Genomic DNA, 17,742 nt, shown 5'->3' on the forward strand with positions numbered 1-17,742 from the left:
CATGAGGGTTTATTAAATCAGGTTAGCTTTTCAAGTGGTGCTGTTAAATCACTCAGGGGATGAGTCCAGAGGGTTGTCTGAAGCTTTCCTGTCACTCCCTAATCAACATACAGGTCACTTGAGTGGCTGAATAGCTCCTTACACAGTGCCAGCTTAAACACTCTCAGTGCCCATGGATTTCTTTCCTAGTAGAAATGGAAATGGGTGTTTTAAAAGGTCATTTCCAGATGATTGTGGATTGTGGGACTGCGTTTTACTCTGTGTGTGTGACAGCGTTAGATGGTCTCTCCTGAGTTTTGTATCAATTTACTGAATATATCCCTTGGGTTTTTTTCAGTTACAGTCCAGTTCCTCTTCAGATGCAGTGGATCAGCTGCTAAACAAAACCCGAGAAGGTGAAAAATCAAGAGATGTAGTTAAAGAAAAGACAGAATCCACCCCTAAAGAATCTATCATAGAAGCTGGCAGTAACACCAACTCCAATGGTGGCAGTAGCAAACCCAACAGTCCCAGTATTTCTCCTTCCATGAGTAACAGCTCTGAGCAAAAGCGAGGGCCTGAGGTGACCTCCCAAGGTGTACAGACATCCGGGCCTGGAAGTAAGCAAGACAAAGAGGATAAAGAGGAGAAGAAGGATACTTCTGAGTGAGTAATTACGCCTTTTGGAATAAGCACATCTTTACGAACATCAGGCCTTATGTAGAAGTCATGGCTGGGTGACACATTCCTGGCTCTAAGTGCTGTTACACAGGAGGAACAACAGGGGAAGGGACTGCCCTGGAAGTCATCTCCTGGCTCAGTGCAGAGCTCTGGTCCTGTTGATGCCTAGTTCACATCTAAAAGCTTATTTCAGTGTTTTCCTGGCTCACATGGGCTGTGGTATCGATTGGAAAACTTTTGTAGTAGGAGTCCCTCAATGAGAGGAACTCGATGAGAGTGGATTTTTGCATGCCATGAGGTGTTTGACTTCTCAGAAATCTGGCTCACAGATGGAAATGAGGTGTTTCTGAAATTATTAATTGCAGATACTCCCGTGAAAGAATAATGCCCAACTTAATTTTTTGTTCTTTACGTTTAGGCAAGTTAGAAAATCAACACTTAATCCTAATGCTAAAGAGTTCAACCCTCGATCTTTTGCTCAAGTAAGTGCTTTGCTGCTGTTTAACAGTGCCTTTGAGTAGATCTTTATAAGCCAACTTTTTCCTTGGAGGATGCTCAAACTAACCCTGCCATATCCATTGCTCACCTCTGTTTGTAGCCGAAACCTTCTACTACACCAACCTCCCCTCGTCCTCAAGCTCAGCCCAGCCCCTCCATGGTGGGGCATCAGCAGCCAACCCCCGTGTACACTCAGCCTGTTTGTTTTGCACCAAATATGATGTACCCGGTTCCAGTGAGTCCAGGCGTGCAGGTAAAGTGCTGCAAACTCCTCAACACTTCACAGAGATCCTCAGGAAGCTGAGCAGATTTAGGAATCATAGAGTGGGTTGGGTTGGGAAGGACCTTAAAGATCAGCTTGTTGCAGCTTGGGAACTCTGAGTTAAAACAGTGAAGTAGTACAGCTTGTATTGCTCCCTGTAAATATAAATCACCTTGTTGTTAAGTTTTGACTGTGTAAATACTGACTTTTCCCAGTGCTCCCTCAGTCTGGATGTTCAAATAATCCCAAACGCTTGTAAATGCCAGCAGCCCACATTTATTGTGGATCCATGCAGGTTTCCTCCCAGTCCTCCAAGCATAGTCTCACTCTCTGCAACCATTCCTTTGTTTCCAGCTGTGTTCTTCTGCTTTTTGGTTGTTGCAGGGATCACTGGGTTTTCAAATCTAGCTCCATTATCATAGAATCCTGGAATATCCTGAATTGGAAGGGACCCACAAGGATTTTCAGCCCAACCCCTGTCCCTGCACAGACACCCCAACAATCCCACCCTGTCCCTGAGAGCGTTGTCCAAGCGTTCCTGGAGCTCTGGCAGCCTCGGGGCTGTGCCCATTCCCTGGGAAGCCTGGGCAGTGCCCAGCACCCTCTGGGGGAAGAACCTTCCCTTAATACCCAGCCTAACCCTCCCCTGAGTCAGCTTTACACCAAAAAGCTGCTGTGAGGCTGTCAGGTTGAGCCCAGTGCCTGCAGTAGCAGCAGTAGCGTTCCTGGGCTGGTTGTTGCCAACCATCTGGTCTTAGTTGTGTGTCCGTGCAGACTTAATGACACTGATCCAAGAAAATCTCATAGGTTAGGCAGAGTTCACTAAACCATGTAACAGAACAGAGGGAAACACATCAAAGCTGAGTGGGGCCCCCACCCCAGCACACGCTGAGGTTTTAAAGAAATATCATACCTTCAACTTTTTCTGTTTCAGCCTTTATATCCTATTCCCATGACGCCCATGCCAGTGAACCAAGCCAAGACATATAGAGCAGGTAAAGGTGAGAATAATACTGCCTGTTTGGTTCTCAGTCTGCATGCAGCATGGCTAAATGACAAATGTTTGTGTGTTTTCTAATCCATGGTAATTTGGTTTCAATCGATATTTTAAATGCTATTTTTAATGAAGGGAAGTAAGTGGAAATACTAACGGATTTTTAGATAAACTAATTCAGCCAAAACATGCCAGGTTTGAGTAATGGGGGGTTGCCTGGTTTGGTATCTGGTTTGACAAACAGGAAAACATCTCTGTTATTTGGAGCGTTAGAGTGAGCTGATCATCTCCTATATTACATAAATATTGCAGGTTTGTTTAAAAGGAACTTCTCTGCTGGTTTTCTGTATTGGTTTGCAGCAGTGCCCTAGCTGATGCTTTAATAGAGGTTTTTTTAACAGCATACAGAGTCACTGTTTCTTCAGGAAGAGTTTGCTCTGCTGCTCTTCTGGAAAGAGCTGGTTCCAGTTTGTTCTTGTTCGTTCCTGCTGCCCCAGTGACTGAACAGCTGGACTAACAATGACAATGCCACGTGTTTAAGTGACACCCGTGGCTGTGGAGTCACAGTGGGTGGTGAGATGCTCCCTGTGCTGGGCAGGGCAGTGAGGGAGCAGAAAGTGCTGCTCTTGTTCTTGTGCTCCTGTTCCAGGGAATGCTGTAACTGTGCCCAGTGAATGCTTCTGCAGTGGCAGCCAGTGCTGCAGGACAGCACCAGCTCTGCAGCTCCAGTCACTGCAGGAGGAAATTGTTTCCTGCTGTTTAGAAATAAACAAGTGGCCTTTATCAACCTAGGGGAGACAAAACCCTGCAATGTATTTCTGTGTTAAAGCACAGTAACTTCACTGTGGCCTCACCCCTGAAACCTTCTGGTTGGTAACACTGATTTCTGTTTTAATCAGAAATACATTGCCGAGTGCTCACTTGCTGGGTGAGGCAGCTCCAGTCCTGAATTCCTTTTTTAAGTTCCAATATTTTCTGCATATCCATCTGCATGCAGCACAGCCCTGAGGGAGCTGCCTGGGTTACAGCTCTGTGCCTTTACACTGTTCAGGTTGCCTCCTGTATTTACTTCTTTCTGTTGTTGATCTGCAGTGTAAATAAAATCATTGAGTGAATTTACTGATGTTTTCAACATTTCCCTCTCCTCTCCCTAAGGGATTGGGGAATTGCTCCTGCAGTGGAGTTTAGAGGTGCTTGAGATAGCTCAGTTAATAGTTGCAGCCTGACTGCAGGAAGCTGGAGCTCTCCTGGAGCTCCCATGCCCATGCTTTGTAGGCTGAATTAGTTTGTTCCAAGTGAGTGGGGTGGTCACCTTCCCAGGAGAGCTCAGGTGATCCCACACTGCTCTGCTCTTTTCATCATTCTTCCCCCTTAATTATTCCTACTCCTTATAGGTTTTGTCTCCCTCAGTGTTGTCTGTGACCTAAAATGTGCTTTCCTCAGCCATAAGCACGAGTTATTTTAACATAAAGACTCAGATTTCCAGCTGATGGAACAGTGGCCGAGTCGTTCCCATAGAGGGTGAAAAAGCCTTTTAAAGGGGACAGGATTAATTGGTCAATGTAGGTATCCTGATACAACCTTTCTCTTCCACTTCTGATTCTTGTCAGTCTTTCTCTCTTTCCACCTTTATTCCTTCACAAAAAAAGGCAGGGCTGGGTTTGTGGCTGTGTACATTGGCTGAAGGCAGTGATGAAAATCATTTGTTCCCTGGAGAAACTCTTCTTCACACTGTCCCTTTCTGACAGAGCTCTAACCCATGGTTAAAGGTGTGGGGTGAGGGTATTCCATGTGGTCCCAGTAACATTACTATAATGTAGAACCTTTCAGGAAGCTCCAAATTTTTTTCTCTGCGTCTCTAACATGAGACAATCTTTGTTTTCCAGTACCAAATATGCCCCAGCAGCGGCAAGACCAACACCACCAGAGCACCATGATGCATCCTGCCTCAGCAGCAGGCCCTCCAATTGTAGCTACTCCACCTGCTTACTCTACACAATATGTTGCATATAGCCCCCAACAGTTTCCTAATCAGCCTCTTGTGCAGCATGTGCCACACTACCAATCTCAGGTAAGAGTCCTTTCCACACTCCTGATCAATCCAAGCACAAATAATGAAGTGGTTCAGAGCTAAATAACCCCCTTGTGTCCAGTCCTAAGTCACCCTGAAGAGTTTCTGTGTTCTGGAGCACACGTGGTGATCTTGGAATGTGCTTCAAAGCCTGTAACAAATTTTAAGGTCCTAATGAATTTTAATGTCCTAACGAATTTTAAGGTCAGTTTACAAGTTGGCATTTATTATTGATATGGTTTTTTAGCTCTTTGAAGAATTTCTTTAGGTCATGGCCAGCACATCTCCTGGTTAAGGGCCCTAAAAATAACTTTCTTGGTGGACTGCTCTTACTTCAAAAGCTGTTAAATCTACATGTGTAATTGGATAAATGTATAAGCTTAATGCATTATTAGAGTGGCAAAAATTGCATATGCCAATGTTTTCTGTCAGTTTCTAGCCCTTAAATTTTGGGAACAACCGGGGCAATCACAACAGTGCGAAATCCTCAGCTCGCTCTGCGTTTGAGCGAGGCCGAGCTGCCGCTGGTTCAATCACGACTGTTTAGATGACAAAAAAGCTTCTTTGGAGTAATTCCCCAATTAACTGTGTGGTTTTTTTTTCCTTTGTTCTGCCTGCAGCATCCTCATGTTTATAGCCCTGTAATACAGGGCAACGCTAGGATGATGGCCCCACCAGCACACGCACAGCCGGGTTTAGTATCTTCCTCTGCAACACAGTACGGTGCGCATGAACAGACACATGCTATGTATGGTAGGAAACGTTTTGTGTTATATGTAACTTTTTAAGTCCTTACCTTGTGCAGGGGATGTATTTAATCTCAGCCTTCAAACGTGGGTATCGTTCAGTAGATGTGGTTTATATTTCATAAGATGATGATGATGATGAGCAGAGCGTTGAAAACTGAGCCAGCTGGTTCAAATGAAAACTCAAGTGTGCTGATTTCGGTAGGATGCCAGTGACCAAGATGAGATTTCAACCTGGGAGCTGCTAAAGAATATCTGCTGAAAGAAGTTTGTTCAAGTTCTCTTGATGCTCTTGATACATCATCCCATGTTTGTTCCTTGATTATAATTAGTACTTGTTTTATTGCAAGGTTATGACCTCAGTTTCAAACTTGACTTTAGTTCTGGCAACTAGTGAAATGCTGTCTTTATGATACTACTGGCATTATTAACAGTATGAACACTGCTGTTTAAGCAAAATAAACCATGTGTTGCTTACCTTTCTCATTTGGTAAGTCAAGAATAAGTAAATGGAATAGCTCATGTATTGCTCTCACTTGGACAATTAGTCTCTAGCATTATCAGATGGGCATTTTTCACTTACAGTGAAGTGCTGAAAATGTGGGTTACCTTGTGACAAAAGTGAAATGTGCAAGAACTTTCTAAAGCATTATAAATGTATGATAAATCAAGGCCCAATTTGGAGGAAAAAGAGCTCTCTGCAAAACATGCTATTGAAAGAGGTAGAGTCAAGGTTGTTTAAGGCTTGGAAATTGTCATAAAATGTCAAAACAGCAGATGGTCTCTTGAAAACATGGCATTTCAATACTTGTTATAGCATCTGAGGAAAAGTTTTATTGGGTCACGTATATTATTGACTTAGATTCTAATAAAAGATTTTCTGTACCTTTAGACATCCTTGTATGTTTTTGGGTGCTTAGTTTTACACTGCTACTTAATGAAAGTCCATGACGTGTCATGAAAAACTTACAGAGAATCTGGAGTTTAGTGGGAAATTAATTCTGATTTTAAGAGGTGTCTTACCCGTCTGAAAACATCCTGTCAGATCTCTGCAGTTGTGTGGTAACAGAGTTAAGAAACAAAAATAACTTACTTTGACACTCGGAGGAAGAACATTTGAGCTCATTTGCGCTGAAGCAGAAATGGAAGTTACTTGTAGAGATTAATCTTTCTCTCACAGGTCCTTGCTAATTGTGTTACTTTGATCTTTTCAACTCTTGTGCTTGAGGTGTCCATGTAAACAGGTCTTCTGTTTGCTTTTTCATTAGATTAAATAGAATTCCGATAAAGCGAATGATCAAAGGCTTTCAGACCTTTATTGGTGAAAACCCTCCTCTCAAATTCTAATTAAAATAAAACCAAACATGAGATAATCTGAGATTTGATTCAGAATGGTTGCATGTGACTTCCTAGCAATTTCCCATTGTGCACCATCCTTATCTTCTGTAATCAGTGGGTTCTGCAGCGCTGAAGTACAAGCCCGTTGCCTTGCTTGGCTTTGATCAGATGTCTGTATAGGTTTTTTTTTCACTGATACTCTAACTTACAACTGTTAGATCTCATTTTGTGTTGGTTTTGCAGCTTGTCTGTTGTAGATATGTGACTGCCTGCCAGTGCAAACAACTAAGTTGGGTCAAACTTGAGAGTTCTTTGGTATTTCCTGCCATGTAATTAAATATTACTTTCCCAAGAGCACCTAATTTAACAGAAATGGCCTGTCCTCCTGTGTTCTTTCAAGTAGCTACTTGGTGACTCTTCCAAATATTCTCCCACCTTCCAGTAAATGATGGAGTGCTTGAAATTCTTGTTACTGAAACCATTCAACCCAAGAGGATCATGAACTCCATGTGGCAGACCTTTTTTAAGGGTGTGTTCTTGCCCCTGTGCAGACGTGTTTAGTGAACATGAACTGTCTCGAATGTACCCTTCACCTTCCAAGGTGACAGCGACACATGGAATGACTCCTGATGTTCTGCTGCAGCACCCTCTCAATTCACATTTTTGCACGTCTTCCATGTGCTGAGTGCCTGAAGACCTGGCCCAGATGGACTGTGCTTCCTCAAAGTGTGTCCAGCTGTAACGTGTCCACTTCAGCTTCCATTTATCCATGTGTGGGAAAAGGCAGGAATGCCAGAGGTGACCAATCTGAGCTGCTTATGGAGCTAAGGAACATCATGTTGGAATTGCTCACATCTGACTGACTCTAAGAAAATATCCATAGCTTATGCTCTGTCTTTTGGGAATCTTAAGTTTACCCACATTTGAACTAAATATACCTGTGCACTTTGATTCTGGTCCTCTCTTAAAAAATAATTTGAAAGTACAGAATAACAACTTCCTGAGAAACAACCACCGCCGCTGCTTTTGATTTTGCTCAAACGTTCTCCCTTTTGGCTCTTTAAAATTGCTATCTGATTTTTTTAAAAAAATATATTATTGCTTATTTTTAGCACTGATATCAGGATTCAGTGGGCCACGCTGCCCTTTTACCCTTCAAGGTACTGGTGCTTGCTTTCAGTTATTCCTGAAAAATTCACTCAGTTTTTCTCCTGCATATGTGGTAGAGAGAAGATGTCTGCAAGAACTACTGTGCTGAGACCTGGGGGTTGGGGGGGAGACTGCTTATCGAGTATTCCTAAGGTGTGAAATGTTTTCTGGTAAGATCTGAAACTCCACCTTCACTAATGGTTTGGGACGAGTTGAAAGTCTGTGGCAAATAGTAACAACCTGGCAGCCAAGAGAAATTCCTGTTGATTTGAGGGAACCACCCTCACTGCCAGAAGTTTGGGGTTGTTTTCCTTCCTGTCTTGTGAAGAGCTAGCTGAATCCAAAATACATACAGTGACCTACACTTGGTGATAAAGCACTCTTCCATTTGAAAGAAAAGTACTTTGGTCTAATGCTGTTTATTGGGATATTCCTGCACTTCTGGGATTTCCTTGCCAGTTCACTGTGTCACAACCCCTCTGTTGCCAAGAGAGAGAAGCAGAGCTGCGTGGTCCCAGTAACCCCAGCTAAAGACAGGACAGAGGAGTGTTCAGATCACTGGGGTTTTCCCCTCAAAATGGGGAAGGACAGTGTCCAAACAACTTTCTTCCCAGCCAGACGATAACAACGTCTGTGACGCCTCAGCTGCGGAGCCGTCCGTGCCCAGGAGAGTTTGAAATGTGACACCTTTACCTGCCACACAGCCGACCTGGAGGTGTCATCCTTCCCCTGCTCAGCTGCACCTTGGGTTCAGAAGGTTCTGTGTCTGTCTGGCAGCTGCTGGCTCGGGGTGGCCTCCAAGTCCCTGTCCTTGGGCTGCTGGAGTTTGCTGGCCACGGTCCCAGTTTGGCTCCTGTGTCACACAAAGCCCAGCCCAGGCTTCTGCTGCTGGTAGAAAATGTGGTTACTGAGTAGAGGGTGGTTCTGTCCAGTCCTGTGACAATGGACTTGTGTCAGTTTTCCGTGTGGCTGAATTGTTTCCAGATAATTGGAGTCCTCTGAAAAACTTAACTTTGGTGTTCAAGAGCTTGTGTAAAATCAGACCTTGGTTTTACACAGATGCATTTCATGTTTTTTGTGCTCTCATTCCTGTCCCCGTTCTCCCTTCCCCTTCTCCTTTCCCTTTCTGCATATGTTTTACTGGTCTGGTGTTGTCTCTAACTTTATCTGGTTTCTGTCTCAGCAGTAGAGTAAATTCTATTCCCCTGATAGTACAATGGTGGATATAATATAAACTTCAGAGGATTCTCCAGGGACTAAGAGTGAACCAGTCACCAAAGTTGTCTTGGAACTGTTCAGAATGGCAGTGCTATAGCTGAAAAAGCAAGGGGCAGTTTCTGCTCCAGTGTAATTGCATTTTAACCTTCTTGTTACAGTGGACAGTAATAGACCATGAATTGACATAAAGTTTCTGTTTGTGTTAATTAAGAAGAATTGCAGACCTCAGTGTCACAGTTAAGAAGGAAGGCTTACTTGTGTTTCTTCTCCACTCATTTGTAAAATGAAATATCTAGCTCTAATAGCAGCTAAGTAAATAAAAATATCTGCATGGTTCTAGAGTCTTCAAAAAATTTTTAAAAATTTTAAAACTGACACTGACCTTTCCAGAAAATGGGAAGTATGCACGTGGCAAGAGGCTAATTTACCTTTCTATTTCCCAAATTCAGCATGTCCCAAAATACCATACAGCAAGGAGACAGGCCCTTCTTTCTACTTTGCCAGTGAGTTGGGTTTTTTGTACTAATTTTGATTGTACAGAAAAGCACTTTCTAAAGAACCACATGCTAAAAGAATGGGACGTGTTGAGGGAACAAGTTTCCTTGCACCAAACCAGGATGTGGAAAACGCAGGAAGGTTCCTCTCAGTGGGCAGGGAGTGGAGCTTTGGAACAGGTTTATATGATCACAGGAAGCTGAGTTGTCAATTCTTCAAAAATTTGTTTTGAATATGGAATAATCTCTGACTTCGCTACCCAGTCTTTTCATCTGCAGCCAGAAGTGGGCTCTGAGAAATCCTTCCCTGTGAGGGTGGGCAGGCCCTGGCACAGGGTGCCCAGAGAAGCTGTGGCTGCCCCTGGATCCCTGGAAGTGTCCAAGGCCAGGTTGGACAGAGCTTGGAGCAACCTGGCATAGTGAAATGTGTCCCTGCCCATGGCAGGGGTTGGAACAAGATGATCTTGAAGGTCCCTTCCCACCCAAACCACTCTGTGATTCTGTAGCCTCTCCTTTAACCTGTAGGAGCTGCCTTGCTCCCTTTCATGAGCCAAACAGGATTTTTACACCTGACGAGTTACCAGCTGCCTAAAAGGAAAAGTAACTTGGGCCCCATCCCTATAAAAAGCGGTGGCTCAAGTTTTGAGCCCCTGGGAGGAAATAGCTGGAGCTGCAGCCGAGGTGGAGGAAGTTTTCTGTAGAGCTGCCACTGAAGGAGTGCTGGGAACAATTTGCGGTCATGATTGTGTGACAGGGATGAGATGAGGGCTCCTTGGCAGGTGAACTTTCTCAGTTCCGTTCCCCGGCTCAGGTGGGGCTGTGCTGGTGACCAGCATCACTGGAGGCACTGGGAGAGGGGCTGGTGCTCTCCGGACACAACAGCCTGATCCAGCTCACCCACACTTACCAGGAAAGGCAGAGAACTGCAAAATGCTGCCTCTTCTGCTGGTGTTCAGCAGCTGCTTTGAGGAAGCTGAGGTTTGAGGGGGGTTCTTGCAGGATGAACTCTCACCCAGGACGTGGCAAAGGAGGAGCTGCAGTTTCAGGGTGTTTCTGTTCTTGCTCCTGTCCTGCCGTGGCACTTGTTGCTGTGTCTGTCTGTAAGTCCATGCAGCCCATGCCAGGCACTCTCTTGGTTTTGTTGTTTTGTTTTGGTTTTTTTTTTTTGGTTTTTTTTTTTGCATTAGCTCATGCAAGAGGGATGTGAGAAAACCCACTTGTTCTCCAAAAATCTCCTCTGGAGCAGATTTCCTGTGTTTCTTGTGCCACATTGGTCCTGCCTGAGCAGGGGCTGTAGGCTGCTGACCTGTGCTGTGTTCATGCCTCTTGGTTTGGTGCACTGAAATCACTTCAATAACCTCGTTCCTTTCTTAGATTATCTTTGAAGTGAAGTCCGCTCTACCTGTGTAAAATGACTTCTTGAAATGTTTGTGTGATGAAAGAAACATTTGCTATTTCTTTGCTTCCTACCATTCAGGTCTTTTAAATGTAGTTACCCTCACCATCTTACTGCCTCTGGCAATAGTTTTGAAGTTTGTTCACTGGTCAGTTCTTGAAAATAGGCTCTTCAATGCATCTTTGGACCATGACCAACGCTGACCACCATTGGCACCATTGAAATTCCGGGGAAAATACAAAATTACAAAATGACACAATGTGGTTTCACATATTCCCTTGTAGCTGGGAGTTCTGCTTGATTTCTGCTGCTCTGACCTCTTTTGATTTCAGCTCCTTCTGTGGGTTCTGTGGCTGACTACTTCTTGTTTGCTCTCAGAAATGGGGTGCAGTTCTTAGAGTTGAATTCAGTAATTCAATCCCTGTGATTTTTTTTTTTTCCCCATTCCGTGACTGAGTCTCTTCCCTCCCCGCGTGTCCCTGCCAGGTCAGTGCAGTGAAATATCTCACATTAGAACCAGTTTGATCAGAAAGATGGAGAAGTGAAGCAGGGCAGCCCAGACAGAGGAATTTAGGGCATAAAAGGTGAGAAACGCAGTGGATTTGTGCTGGAATGAGCTGAGGTGACTTGCAGCAAGGTGTGTCCTTTCCTAGAGCTTTCCTGGCACATTTTTAGATAATAGGTGGCCATTTGGAAAATCTCCAAAATACTGACAATTGGGGAAAACTGTTGGATAATGGGTCTTTTTTTTTTTTTTTTTTCCCACCTCCTGTCTTGTCTTTTATGCTGTTAATTTGTGGAGTGAGCTGTTTTGATGACCAGGCATAAATTCCTTTAAAAAATCCCAGGGAAAGTGTTTTAGTTCTGGCTGAGCAGGTGAATTTTTCGTGACTTTTACAAGACTCCTTTGTCAGCCCTGCTGTTCTCAGAGATTTCATTGGCTTGGCAGGAATTACTTGCACTAACTAAACATGAAAAACCATTTACACTGCTGGAGTTGGAGTCTGAACTCTGGTTTTGAACTGGGAATGCATTTCAGACCTGCTGAGTCGTTCTTGGTTTGTGTGCAGGGACTGGCCAGGATTTAGAGAAGTGCCCAGATCACATTTTTTTGAAAGGCACTTTTAACATTACTATTAAAACATAATTTGCAGCAGCATCTGAAGTAGTTTTAAGCTCTACAGATTTGGTCATTAGGGTGATCTGCTAAAGACAAAATGAAGGAGAGGAGAAACTAGAGAAATAAATGTTCTTCAGTATAAAAAGAGTCCAGTGCTTAAAATCCAAAGCTATGGATCAAATATTAGGTGGTTTTGGAAGAGCTGCCACTATGACAAAAACCTGATCCTCCCTCTGGTTTATATCTATTCTTTAGGGTGCTGTTCCTTGGTTTAACTGCTGTCTTAAGAGAGAAATTCCTTATTGTAAAGTCTTACTGTCGAAATATCAGCTTCGGAACAACTGAGTTTATGATTCTCTTGGCCATAAAGAACCAAAAGATGAATTGCACAAATGGTTTAAGGGAGTCCCACATTGTTTTGGGGACTCTTAACAAGTGATGTGGGAAGCCTTGAGTATCTTACCACTTGCAATTAAATTTCATATACATTTTAAAACCTCCTGAATGGAGTTGGAGTTAATTTGTAGTCAGGCTTGCCAGCTCTGTGGCTCAGGCGCTGGGAGGGTTGCTGGTCTAACGTGCCCTTTGGCAAGCAAGTAATCCCTCCTTCCATTTATCTCTATTACTTTGACAAAGATAATAATTTCTGGCCTTCTTCAGAGTGTGCATAATAATGAGGTTGAGAAATTTTCCTCTTGTAGAAAGCCATAAGCTCGGTACTGTAAAAATCATCAGTGTTGCCATTGAGAATTTTGGTGTTGTCAGAGATGTCTGAAAGTCAAGTAGGAGCATGGCAGGGATGCTGCTGCAAAATACATTTTAGTAGTGATACCAAAAAAAAAAATCAAAAATACTTGGATTTAAAGCATAAGAAAATGCTGTGGCAGAAGATCTTGCTGGTTTTGACAGTGTGCTTAGAAAATATTGAGGTGTTTTTGAAACCCCTCTCAATCAGGAAGTCTCAGAGTGTACAACTGTGCTTGCACACGTGGATAAGAACATTAGGATCGACTCCAGGCTGCAGGAATTTAGTTCATCTGCATTAATAGCCTGAAACTGCTCATCACTGCAAGGCTGTTTGCTCAGTGAAGATTTAATGGAGCATGCTAGGGATTAAGTTAAATGTGGCAGGCAGTTATTTTCCAAAGGAGGAACCTGCAGAGGGGAGAAAAACCTCAATTAGGCAAAAATATCCTGGCTTTCTGTATTCTGGTGAGTTGGAACGTGTTAGAACTTGGATTTGTAAGGTTTAAAGCAAACCAGACTGGAGGAAAACTGCAGTGGCCATCAAGTTCTCATATAATACCAACCCCATTAAAATACATATATGTAACCTGGTAGATACTCATCAGTAATTAACTTCAGAACAACCAAAAGGCACCAAAACAAATAAGGAGCAGTGGAAGGAAATATTGAGGAACAGGTTGATAGTTTTCTTTGGCTGTTTGCTTTTTTGGCACTTTGGCAGCAAAACTCCCCTTGGTCTTTCAGGCTGTGACATCAGGGGGATTAACACGTGTTGTCACACACGGAAGCAGCTGCAGACACGGCCTGGTGGTTGCACAAGACCTAAAAGAAATAGGGGAAATACCCTCATTTTTAGGGTCCTGCTTTCCCATTGCATGCTTTGTGTGGAAAGGAAGACTTCTTGTCATTGTGGCTTTTCATACTTGCTTAGGTTCCCTCAAAAGTTCCAAAAAAAAATAGGATTTAGTGTGGCCTATTTGAAGCAGGACAGGGCAGGATCCAAGAAGGAACTTGGTGTTTGTTGTTGGAGACTGGCACGGCTGTAGCAACAGATGTGGCTTCACCGGGGTGAAAGTTTTCTGTTGTTGTTCAGTTTCTTCCTTTTTGGGAATTTTGTACCTTATTTGCTGCAGTTTCAAGGAATGAAGAATTCCGTGGCAGTGTTGGGGAGCTCACAGGATGGTGGTGATCCAGAACAGATTGGCCTCCAGGGCAGAGGCAAAATGGGTTATTTTAGCACAAGAAAGTGGCTTCAGCAAAAATTTGATGCTCGAGCAGCCTCAGTTTTCTCAGCTGTGATGTGTTTATTTACTCTGGAGCACACAGGCAGAGTTTGTGCTTCCCTCTGACTGTTCTGTGAGCAATTTCCAGAAGAGTAGCATGGTGAGGTTAGCCAGGTATAAGGCCAAAGAATTTTTTTTGGATGGTGGAAATAAAAATGGCTCGTAACACCTTTGAAAAGTCTATCTCAGGAAATCCTATATTGTATGAAAATTATAAATTTGATCTTTGAAACTGGTCTGTTTGACAAAACAAAAGATAAAATACTGCTTTTCTCTATGTACTATCTGTTACATTGTCAAGTTAGGGAAGATGAACTGTCTAATTATGGTTGTTTATAGACTTTCCTGCCAAACCAAACTGCACAAAAGCAAGGTAAGATCATCAGCTCTTTGCAAGATAAATATATATGTAAGTTTTTTAGAAGGGGGAGGGAATATATTTACAGACTGAGTCATAGTGAAATCTTCAAGTGCAGACGGTGACTTTATGATAGAGGTGCACGTCCCGTACGTGGTGTTAAACATTCCTCTTTTTCATCCTAGTTTCCACTGGCTCACTTGCTCAGCAGTATGCCCACCCTAATGCCACCCTGCATCCGCATCCTCCGCATCCTCAGCCTTCTGCCACCCCAACTGGCCAGCAGCAAAGCCAACATGCTGGAAGCCACCCTGCTCCAAGCCCCGTGCAGGTAACACAACCCAGGGCCTGCAAATGGTGTGGAATTGTGTTCGAGGGATTGCAGCCGACTGGTGCTTGATGTTGATGTGCTCGTTTCTCTGAGAGGAAAAAGGGGTGGCATGGAGCAGAGTCCCAACTGCTCGTTTCTCCCTGTTCACAGGGGATAGGGGATGTTGCAGTTTAAGGGTTAAGGAAGGATCATGATTGTGTCAGTGCTTTCGTATGAGTGAAGTGGAAATAGCAGATAAATGCTGAGAAGTGTTTGACTGGATTTCGGAAAACAAAGCAGTCCTTGGAACAGTGCTGCATTCCTTCATTCCCTCCTGGGAGTAACTCTGGCTGCAGCTGTGAGGCACTCCCAGCTCCAGGTTCTCCATGGTTTTACCTGGCAGTCTGGGTTCTGTTTGCCAGCAGAAGCTGAGCCTGGTGGGGTTGTAAAGAGTTTTGCCACGAGCAGAGGTGATCCGTAGATTCGCGATTGACGAATTCAGAACTGGGAGCACTTTCCCCCTCCTTTCTCCTTAACAGGACGGATGCAATGCCTGAGCCCTAACCTGAATGATCTGTGTGTTTTCTTGCAGCACCACCAGCACCAGGCTGCCCAGGCCCTGCACCTGGCCAACCCCCAGCAGCAGTCGGCGATTTACCACGCAGGTCTAGCTCCAACCCCTCCTTCCATGACGCCAGGCTCCAACACGCAGTCTCCACAAAACAATTTTCCTACAGCACAACAAACAGTCTTCACCATTCATCCCTCCCATGTTCAACCTGCATATACCAATCCGCCACACATGGCCCATGTCCCCCAGGTAAACACAGTTTAACAACCTTCAAGACTAAATGTCTTAATGCCACAAAAAGTTAGGACAGTCGGGCCTGCTGAAGTGATTGCCAATCTGTCACCTCTCAGCACAGACTTACCTGTTGTTGTTATTTAGGTTTCTGTCTGTACATTGCCTTTATTTAGGATTTGGCAAGGTGTATTTGGACCTCAGCTTCCAACACCTAGTGCATCTGCAACTGTAGTTTAATGAAGACATCTTAAGCTGGCACTGCTACTGAAATAAATTGAGCTCTCTTCCCAGTTCCTGGCTCCCATCCTTGTCCCCGCCCCACCACTCTGCTCACAGAACTGCTTGGCCGTGGAGCAGACCAGGCTGGGGACACGATTCAGCTGAAATGTGCCTCCCCTACCCCCTTTTTAGGCTATTTCTTGGTCAAATGGGTTCCCTGCTCAGTCAGGTGCCTGATCCCAGGAAGAGCTGGCATACAGAAAGGTTGGAGGTGGGAGCTGAGTGCAGAAAGGCTGAATTGCTGCTTTTGGTGGCAGTTTCAGGCTCTGCATCGTAGACAAATTTTATACAAATACATCCAGAAAAGGACATGACAGGTTTTCCAGGGAGAAGCAAGGCAGTGCAGGGAGTGAGGAGAATGTTAAGGTGGCTGCAGGACAATCCTTGCAGAAAGAAGCCTCTGTGTGTGTGTGGTGAGTGTGTGGGGGGTGTGTGTGTGGTTCTAAATGAACTGCTTGTGCTGAAGATCCCCAAAGATTGTTGGGCAACCTAAAACAACAGTCTTTGCTTCAGAATCAGAAACCCACTTCTCTTAACTGCTCTCTTGTGGTCAGCTCCCTGAGAAAAAGGGTTTGGGGAAGGGAAGCACATGATAGATTAATCAAGAGCTCCGTGTAAAGCAGTGTGACAGAGATTTTCTGATGTTTACTAAATCTCCTGGATTTAGTGTCCTTTGTCAAGGAGCGGGCAGTTCAATCAGTAATTTGCCTGCACAATTTCTTCTTCAGACCAAGAACTTGGTGTCTGGTTTCTGCCTTCTCATACAGGTTAATAGTAGTTTTGGGATATGGTGACTAACTGTGATTAGGGATGTTAATCTGACAGGTGTCCAGTCCCTTGCAGAATTCTGATAAAAATCTTTGCTTTGGTCCCTGGGACAGTCAGTGAAGCCAATAAATCAGCAGTTCTTTAGGAATCGTTTTACTGATGTTGAGTTTTTAGCTTTTTGATTCTCTTAGGCTTTTGATTTCTCTGCTTTTTTGAGGGGGAGGATGAGGAGAGGATGGCCAAAGCTGATGATTGCTGTGGCATCTTGGCACGTCCTCCCCTTCTCTGGTTTCTGCCAGAAACAAGACTCCTGCTCTGCTCTGGTGTGAAGGCACTGCTGTGAATGCCTGGGTTGTGTTTAGGGCTTCTCAGAGGGGTCTTGGCTTAGTGGCATGTCCAGTGCTGTGATTTGAAACACGAAACATTTGCTTGAAGGCCATGAAGGGGTAAAGCTGTGCCTGAATTGTGCCCTGGCCAGGCCAGGGGTGCAGGATGTGACCATTGCCTTCCTTTCTGTGTGCCAAGCAAACCAAATTAAATGAATCAGATGCAACTTTGAGTCAGAACTGACTGCTCAGGCAGGATTTTTAGCAATCACAGACAAAGCCTGCCTTGCCCTTGATTTTAACTTGTGCAGTCTCTTCTGCACTTTTTTTTTTAGAATGAAAGCTGCAATTTGTGATATTTACACCAAACTAATTGACTTTCCCGATGAAGTAGTTCCCTCAAAAATCTCTAGTGAAGGCATAACTACAGTTCTGCCAGAAATTTTAAATGCATGTGATTATTCCATCGTGGGGAAACTAATCACTGGATTTAATAGGTTTTTAGCAGCCTCATTCCCAGCTTCTAAACACAATTCTGAAATACCACGTAGTAAGAATTTCAGTTAGGCCAACACAGGGGATCAGTCCAATTTCCCTTCAGGTTATCAGATGAATCCTGAGCTGGTAGATATCTCACTTGAGAACCAGTACTTTAAAATTCATTACAGAGTGCTGTCAGCTGCCAGTTTGCAAAATGTTTGAGCCACAGCAGAAAAATTTTATCCACTGTGTGTATTGACTCCAGCTGCTCTATGAATAGCTGCTTTATAATGATGGCTTCTACAATAGCATGTTTTGTCAAAGTCAACGTGGAGCCAGTCCTGGGAGATATTTCTGTTCCACAACCTGATCTCCTAAACCTTTTTTAGAGCCAGAGTGAGATTTGAATTGCAGTTCCTGCCTTTAAAGGCTTCTGGGGT

General features: G+C 44.0%; 1 protein-coding gene across 13 annotated transcripts in view; it reads left to right on the top strand.

Annotated features, from left to right (window-relative positions):
- ATXN2 (ataxin 2) overlaps positions 1–17,742 on the top strand; it is a 49,679-nt gene that overhangs the window by 29,196 nt on the left and 2,741 nt on the right. For 10 of the 13 annotated variants that reach the window (XM_066199475.1, XM_066199476.1, XM_066199483.1 and 7 more), the window contains 8 exons: positions 338–645; positions 1,079–1,142; positions 1,259–1,411; positions 2,355–2,421; positions 4,301–4,485; positions 5,106–5,238; positions 14,520–14,665; positions 15,237–15,464. In XM_066199475.1, coding sequence (XP_066055572.1) covers positions 338–645; positions 1,079–1,142; positions 1,259–1,411; positions 2,355–2,421; positions 4,301–4,485; positions 5,106–5,238; positions 14,520–14,665; positions 15,237–15,464 — 1,284 coding nt within the window. The remainder of the gene's footprint in view (positions 1–337; positions 646–1,078; positions 1,143–1,258; positions 1,412–2,354; positions 2,422–4,300; positions 4,486–5,105; positions 5,239–14,519; positions 14,666–15,236; positions 15,465–17,742) is intronic. The other 3 variants (XM_066199477.1, XM_066199479.1, XM_066199481.1) reach the window with 2 other exon arrangements.

Source organism: Chamaea fasciata, unplaced genomic scaffold (genome assembly GCF_029207755.1).
Source record: "Chamaea fasciata isolate MVZ Bird 193981 ecotype frontalis unplaced genomic scaffold, bChaFas1.0.hap1 SCAF_18, whole genome shotgun sequence".
NCBI classification, from domain to species: domain Eukaryota; kingdom Metazoa; phylum Chordata; class Aves; order Passeriformes; family Sylviidae; genus Chamaea; species Chamaea fasciata.